This window comes from Arachis hypogaea, chromosome 3 (assembly GCF_003086295.3).
Source record: "Arachis hypogaea cultivar Tifrunner chromosome 3, arahy.Tifrunner.gnm2.J5K5, whole genome shotgun sequence".
In the NCBI taxonomy this organism is placed as follows: domain Eukaryota; kingdom Viridiplantae; phylum Streptophyta; class Magnoliopsida; order Fabales; family Fabaceae; genus Arachis; species Arachis hypogaea.
In genome coordinates this window covers 126405313-126413521 of record NC_092038.1, presented here as the reverse complement: position 1 = coordinate 126413521, position 8209 = coordinate 126405313, and the positions used below count along the sequence as shown (strand labels likewise).

Below are 8209 nucleotides of genomic sequence, written 5' to 3'. Positions count from 1 at the left end.
TAATATAATAAGTGGTATATATGTATATAAGTATTACTTTTTTTAAAAAAAATTTGTGAGGACAAATGCCCCTTCTATATTAATCGTGGGTCCGTCTCTGACTGTGAAGGAAGATGAGAGTTGTGAATAGGTAAGCGGCGATGGACTCAGCAACAACATGACAGGAGTTATATGGTTTTTTTGTGAAGAAGTCGAGAAGAAGAAGATTTTAGGTGACGATGATTGAGTTTATCTTGCATGGCTATAGAGTATAGACTGAAGTTATGAATCATGTGTGATGTGAGGCAAATCTTAATTCCTAAAAAGTGTTTATATGTATATATTCGGGGTGGGTACACTCTAAACCCGACCATACCCTGTCTTGAGCAAAATCTGTCCCGACTCGGGTCAAGTTATTACCCTTTTCATCCAGGTATGGACGGGTCGGGTACCTGCATATTCGAAAACTCCAGCCAAGTTTAACCACGTATTGATATTCTATTTATTAAGGGTTTATCACTAGCCAATGGATTGCTATATACACAAGGCGAGATTCTAACTCCCAATAGTTGTTTAAGCGGACGAGTGAGATGATCACTTAACAAACTCAAATTGATTAAGACAAATACTAATTATTTTTAATATTTTAATATTAAAATTTTAAAAGTTTGATTTTAATTATAACTTTATAAAATATTTATAATAATAATTACTATATATATTATTTAATTTTTTAATAAAATTTTTAATATAATTTTATGTATTATCTCGTACAAGGTACAGGAACATACACTAGTTAAGAAGTAAAATGTTCATGCCTATATCATTCACATTCATGATAAGTTAGAAAATTAATAAATTGTATAAGTTGGAAATATAAGTACCATGTACATTATCATTTATTATGTATCTTAAGCTCTTTTATATATTAATTAATCGTCTTCCAGAAGTTATAAATTATACACTACAAGTTAAAGTTAAAACAATCCTCCAGTTGATTTGTGTTTTAAGGGAAGTTTAGGAAACTAAGTATTAAAGAGAGTCTTCATTATATATAATTCATTTTCATAATATAAAGAACGAAAAAGAAAGTTTACATAAGTGTTGTATACAAAGAATTATAGAATAATATATTTTAACGAAGCGATGATCATAGTATAATAGTATCATAATATACACTGTGATTCTCATTTCATTTTATAATAATAACGAAGCGATGATCATAGTCAAAAGAAGTTGATGGCTCGCATACAATTATTTTTAAGTAAAATTGATAATTAAAAATTATTATATAATAATTTAGTTAAATTTGTTAAATTATTTAATACTATATAAATATCAACTTTACACAAAAATAATTATATACGTTCACTCTAAAAAAAAGTATACTTATTATTTATTCAAAATTGAAAAGAAAGTTATTGATGATTATATATAGAGAAAATCTTGTTTCTGCGAAGATTTTTTTTCCCCTAGGTAGGTCTAGTATATATATATAATCTTAGAGGATAAAATTGGGACATTGGAGGCTGAAATAAATTCCAACTTTGTTGTATCACATTAAGAAGTAAAATGTTCTTAAATGGGTTTCAATTTCTTTTTAATGCTACATTTTACTTTTTTTATCCACAATAAAATTTCTTTCTGCACAGTAGCACAAAAAATGGTGACCCAAGTTCAAAATCCAATCATGGTCACACACACAAAAAAAAATAGAACCTGCCCAATAGCCCCAACTTCCCAAAAATAATTAGCACCTAATAATACTTATTAATTTTTCTAGACCGTGCAGTACATCTGCAAATATCTGCTGCTCCCTAACATGATGTCCCATCAGCTTCTCTTGTGAACATGGACAACAGAAACGTGTTCAATGAAAAAGGTCTCCACATAATATCCACAGGTGTGGATATTTAATACCATCCACACCATAGAACTTCCCTTTTTACTTTTCCTGTATGATCCTGATTGCTAGTTGTAGATGTGTAGATTCGGGTTAAATTAATGGTCATGACTAACAATTTAATTGCAAAATGGTAAGTGCTATTTGCACTATATAAACAAAGAATTACACTGTTCACATAGTCTATTAAATCACGTTCTTTTCTTCTAACTTTAAAATTCTCACAATTTCATTCGCTCATTTTCATGTAATCACAAAATTGCATAATTAAGCTTATGCAACTTTATATAGTTACAGGTTCTTTTCTTTTATTCTCTTTTCCACTGTACGAGTGCTTTTATTCCTAACGCTAGGAACCTAATAACATTTCTTAGAAGCACGTGACTTTTGTTTCTACGGACCAACTCTTCTTTTGGATTCAAACCCGAGTGTCATTCGAAAATCGAAATCACTTTCAAAAGTTAATGAGCTAAGAAATTTCCTCTCTCAATATTTCGAAAATTCTCTTGAATTTAACCACTAAGCAAAATATATACACAGACCATCAAGGATTATTTCAAACTCGGGTAGGGCAGAGATAGATGTCAAAGCAATCAAAAAATGGTTACACTGAAGAAACTAATCAATTTAATTAGAGAACCTTTTTCTAGGAGCTACTTTTATGATTTTTTACTGGGGAAAAATAATCTATACAAAAATGGAAGATAGTTGGTGCAATCATGTTTTGGCTGGCTTGTTTGTAAGCTCATGCATTTCCTTAATTGCTGTATTCATGCTATGAAGCACCATTTTCTTTACCTGTTTCAAGAGGCCCTTGTCAATTCCATGCTTACAACAATAGCAGAAAGCAGGAGCTGGTTTACAAAATAAAATATACCTGCAAAGTTTCTACTTTGGCTTTATGGTCTGCCGGCAGCAGTCGGACCTCATCAATCAGCTGGATACACTCGGAGACATTTTCCGGTGACACAAATTCCAACACCACATGAACGCAACACTGTAGATTATAAAAGAGGGGGGAAAAGGATGGGACATTTTTTTTCATACATTCCTAAAGTTTAGGAAGAGAGAGAAAGAGTCATTATGCTAATGCAAAACCTTAGGATTTCTGATCTGGTATGGACATCCAGCGGGAATGACAACGGCTTCTCCAACATGTTGCTTGAATGTCCATGGTTCAACCTCTGGTAACAAGGACGATTGTGTAAATAGAGTTGCCTGCAATTGTAACAGATCATGAAACACAGAAGCATGTGTACTTACGAAACTCCTCTTTAAGCCTTATTTTGTGATTTTTGTCAAGAAAAATGCTCTGATCTAGAATTGGATGAACCATCTGCAAAAAAATGTCAATCAATAACCACCGGTTCAAACAAAATCCTCAAGAGTTGTCTTTGTTTGAACTTACCACTTTGTCATTGTCATAGTTATGAGTAAATTCATCACAATGTCTTATAAGGTATTCCATGAGCTTTGGAACGTCTTGTCTGCGGAATACATCCCATTGGGCCCCAGAATGCTCAGCAGATAACTTATTTTTATCTTTCGAGCTTTCAAACAGATTTCTTGGATTACGGCCTGTAGACAACCCATGGAGAACTGTGGGTTCCGAATCGGAATCAGATAAATCACATTCTCTATCCTGGGAAAAGCTGTTCTCTATACTTCCAGTAGTTGCTTTTTCAGTGTGAGTTGAGACAAAGGATGTTCTATTGACTCTCCTTAAAAAGTCAACTTCTTTGGCCACTCGCTGTGAACCTTTTTGTTCCACTTCTTCAACATGTGGTGGTAACGTTTCTTTTACTTTCTCTTCCTGTTGTTGTTCAGCAGTAATTTTAGAAGAATCCCTTCGACACAAAGCTTTATGCTTTTTCAGTAGTCGTCGAATTTTTGAAAGCTGCTCTGTAGATAGGGGAACATCCGTGGTATGTGCCATAATATTAACCTGGAATTACAAATCAAATGGCTAATGAAATGGATAAGGATAAACCGTCAATGCATCATTCTACACACTACACGATCCTTTTTCCCACAAAGTGCAGAACAGATCACTGCTATTCAACACGAAGCTTTGGCATAAACTTGTTCAGTGAATTTTCATGTCAATTTGTTGCTTAGAGGAAAGGAAACAATTGCAACTCATAATTTCTAGGTATGAGCATGATTGAGTACTGGGGTTCAATATAAACATGAACCATCAAAAACCCAAAAGTAGTTGTAGGATTTTGGGCTTCACCACAGGAAGCAACCTAATTCTGTAAGATTTTAAATTACTTAAAGCTGCTAGAGTTTCAATGCAGAAAGTAAAAAGACTTAAAAGCGAAGAACTGTATTACTCTGAATATACTTGAGAAGAAATCAAATGCAACATAACAAGGAAGGAAGCATACCACATCATATGAATCATAGCAGAGTTTAGTCACAGAATCAGCTTCCTTGTCGGCACAGCCATATGAAATATGCACGTATGGTCCAATGTCGTGTTTAGTACTCTGAAGTGGCAAACTTGCTGCCAAATTCAGAAGACCAGACATAGGATTCATGTATTCTTGAATTGGTAGAGCATCAATTACTTCAGAAAAATGACCTGGAAATTGCTCTTTGAAAAGTTGGGAAGACAACAACCCCTTTAATTTCAGCATCTCATGGCAAGTGTTTTCGCAAGGACGACATTTGAGAGACCCGCTAAAAGACTGCCTAATGTTAATTTCCACCTGCCACAGAGATAGAGTGCTAAACTTACTATCATTGTTATAAAGAACAGGGAAATAGATTAAACATCCAGTTTGTATGTATGCCCATGCATATACTTGTGAAGTACAACAAAAACCTATAAACTAAAATTGGTATGTGTTTATAAATATGTTTAAATGAATAAAATATTACTGCAAGAATGCAGTACGATTTTATGGCCAACCAAGATTATCAATTAACAATTCAATTTAAAAAGTATAATAACAAAAAACAATAACTGATACACTAACCTCACACCAATCCAAACAAGATTCAAGTAAGTCCTTATCACTCTCGTATCTTGTAATGCTCCGCTCAAGATAACTACAGAACATGATCAGTGGATCCCAGCTGAGGTTTGATGTCTTTCGAAGAACATCTTGCACCACTACGGGATGGCCTTTTCCCCAGTGTTTTTGAAAGTGTTCAAAATTATCACCATTGATGTCCGAAACTGTGGGGTTAAACAAGCAATTATCATTTGAATCCCCTCTTAAAGCTGCTTCTTGCAACTGCTTATGTCTTTTAGTTTTGTGATCTGTGTCAGAACACATTGAGCATTTTGAACTTTTGTCTGGTGTTTCTGGCAATTCATAACTGCAAATGATTTCTTCTGCCTTTAGTTCCATCTCTTTGATCAAACTAGAGGGAAAAATATATCTCAAATCACGGTGGCTATGACCACAACCACCAAGTTCTGTAGATGGAAATGATACATTGTCAGTGCCATTACAATGAGTTATATTGCAACTAGAAATGGCCTTCTCATCCGCATTTTCTTTCTCACGGGCAGCGCAAGTTTTTGTTTTAATCGGTAGCTTCAACATTGATTCTCCAGAAATGCTTCCCTGACTTAATTCTTGAAAACAATTTAAGCAAAGGCTATATAAGCAACTAGGGCAGCTTCTATTGAGATCCAAAATGGGAGTTTTGCAGTGATTGCTGAGTCAAGTAATAAATTAGTTAGCATCGAGCACCAGAGAAACTTTTGACTTTTCTAAATAGCACTCAGAATAGAGTTTACCAGAAATTTTTCTCATTGAAGCCAAATTCAACCTGCCTGATGTGAATATCAGAAGCTTCTATCCCTGTCCAACATAAAAATGCATCTCAGATAACACTACTATATTAGCAAACGAAATTCGAAGAACAATAATATTTACCTTTAATTCTTGCTTCAGTTTCTAGCTGAGTATCCTGATATTCACTTATTTGTTTCAGTACTGGAAGGAGCATACAGAGTAGGTAATGTAAATGCAATATTCTACCAACTCTGCTTTTATCAGCCGAATGTTCCTAAGACAATGCATGTTAACTGAACTGTCAGCATATGCTACCAAAGCAACATTGTAAAGCAGAAAAGCATCAATTTTGATGTCAGACCTTACTTTCACTGTCTTTATATTGACTTGCCAAACAGTCCTTACAAGTGCAAGTTCCTCTACAAACAGGGCATGCCTTCTTAACTTCATTCTCAGTGCCAAAATACCTGTTAGTTTCAAGAAATATCAGCAAATGTCTCATATTTGAATCCTCAACTACAAAATCATATTGGTTAATATATAAGCATTGAACATTGGGGCAGTGTAAATGAATGCAACAATGACAGACCGCTGTTTTATGCAATCCATGCAGAAGAACTCCTTGTTACAGCTAGAACACTTGATAAGATTCTGAGAATTACTCTTCTGGCACCAATGACACCTCTTCTTCTTACCCTTTCCCTTCTTCTTCAAGCCCTGTCCATACTGCACAACCTGAAAAAACAAATATCAACAAATCACAGGGGAAAAAAAAAGAGAGTAAAACTTAGCAGCTTCTGCTAAACCCACAGAAAAAAAAAAAAAAAAGAAGAGTAATAACTAACGAACCCACCAACCTGCAACCTGCCAACAGGGACTCTATCAACATTCTTGGACCTGAAGTAACGCGGCGTGACGGCGAACGCTTTGGAATTAGAATCAGCAGCCACTTTTACATCAAAATGGGAACCCACATTGCCATTGAAACCATTGGCGGTTGAAGCTGTAGAGATAGCCATCACTCCATTCGGCAATTCTCTCCGCAACTCTCCTCCTTCGCTGCACTCTTCATCTTCTTCATCATCGTCATTCTTCTTGTTCCTCTTCTTCCTTTTCTCAACCTCTCTCGTCAAGACCATCCTTATAAGCTCCAAATGCTTATCATCACCACTCCGCAACCCCTTGTTTTTGTTTTTCCTTTTCTTGTTCTTATTCTTCTTCTGAACGACCAATGCCTCTGAAGTACCATCGGAAAGCTTGCGCTTCTTTTTGGCGAGAAGAGCAATCTTGGAATCCTTGCGTGCCCTAATTTCGACATTGTTGGCAGGAGAAGAAGGAGGAGAAGAAGGAGGAGAGTGGCTCTTACGCTTATTCCTCTGAAGCTTGAGGGACTCAGGGACCTTCTCCTTGTACTGGCGATGGCGACCTTGAAGGTAGTGAACCTCGCACAGCTTCAGATTATCCTTCACTCTCCGCCGGCACCGCCATTGCCGCCCGTCCGTCCTCCCGCACCTCAGGTTGTCCGGCGGAACATCCTCCTCCTCCCCGGTGGCCGCAGCTGATTTTTTTCCCATGAAAGTTGGAATTTTTTTAAAGAAAAACAGAATTGAGATTTTTCTCGGGAAAATTTTCTGGGAAAAAGTGAAACCTAAGCAGAGGGAGAGAAAAATCCCGTCTTTTCTGCACAGGGCGCTGGGGAACGGAAAAGGGTTTCTCTGTTTTCAAGGCCCAAACGAATGTGTTGTGTTTTTTTTGTGTGTATTTTATTGCGGAGAAAGGAAAAAAGTGAGTGTGGCAAGTTAATGTAATTATTGCCAAATTCAGAGTCTTGTTTTGGTCCGTGGTCTTGTGGGATCAAGATTTTAATTAGAATCTTGTCTTAATTCTTATATCAGATCATTGATGAACTGATGTATAACATTTTTCTGTAGAAATCAGGTTCTCCGGAAATTTTTTCACCTTAATTCTCCCCATTTTTTACATTTTGTTTTGGACCAAGTTTTTCACTTTTTGGTTCCGAAGTTGGTCACTGAATCTTGTTGCGAGAATTTTTTTTTTTTCTGAAAAAGTGTACCCTTTTCGGTTTCTTGGGCTGGAATCAATCGCATTCTGTCTTCAAATCATGGTGTATTGAAGATGTAGCATTCAATATTTTGATTAAGCAACTTGGATATGAATATTTTATATATATATATATAAATGATAAAAAATTATTAAGTGGCCAATATACACACCAGTGTCACTCTTTTCTGGTTTGGTTTTTTAGCTGCCTTTGATGTGTGATGTATGATGTATGAAAGCATGAAAGGCTGAAAGCATAGCATTAACATTTTTCATTTTGCTCTTGAATTTTTTTTTTTTTGTGTATATTTGCAGCTGATTGTGTGTGCCGTATTGATGTATTCTAAATTTTGAATACTACATTTGAGGTCTGATTAAGGATAACAATGAGTAGGGTAGGGTAGGGATTAGATTCAATTCTATAACTTTATTTGCAGGTTAAAAGTTTTATATAAATTCAATTATATTATATTCGTGAGTTGAGAATATCTCACTCCTAATTCTATCCATT

General features: G+C 35.4%; 1 protein-coding gene across 1 annotated transcript; it reads right to left on the bottom strand.

Moving 5' to 3' along the window:
* Positions 1 to 2374: 2374 nt before the first annotated feature.
* LOC112791371 (lysine-specific demethylase JMJ28) lies at positions 2375 to 7645 on the bottom strand. Its single transcript, XM_025834178.3, has 12 exons — positions 6495 to 7645; positions 6227 to 6372; positions 5999 to 6104; positions 5779 to 5911; positions 5640 to 5703; positions 4867 to 5557; positions 4273 to 4596; positions 3291 to 3827; positions 3146 to 3218; positions 2981 to 3066; positions 2760 to 2879; positions 2375 to 2680 (listed from the first exon to the last, which is right to left on the bottom strand). Exons 1-12 carry the CDS (start codon positions 7209 to 7211, stop codon positions 2600 to 2602), a joined length of 3078 nt encoding a protein of 1025 aa, XP_025689963.1. The 5' UTR covers positions 7212 to 7645; the 3' UTR covers positions 2375 to 2599.
* Positions 7646 to 8209: the final 564 nt, after the last annotated feature.

What these genes read in the sequence shown, in the direction of transcription:
- LOC112791371 (XM_025834178.3), bottom strand. Translation starts at nt 7,211, where the DNA reads ATGGGAAAAAAATCAGCTGCGGCCACCGGGGAGGAGGAGGATGTTCCG. An exon ending in CTTGTTTGGATTGGTGTGAG is followed by an intron (nt 4,597 to 4,866) that starts GTTAGTGTATCA and finishes TCTCTGTGGCAG; the next exon opens with GTGGAAATTAACATTAGGCA. An exon ending in ACCAGATCAGAAATCCTAAG is followed by an intron (nt 2,880 to 2,980) that starts GTTTTGCATTAG and finishes TATAATCTACAG; the next exon opens with TGTTGCGTTCATGTGGTGTT.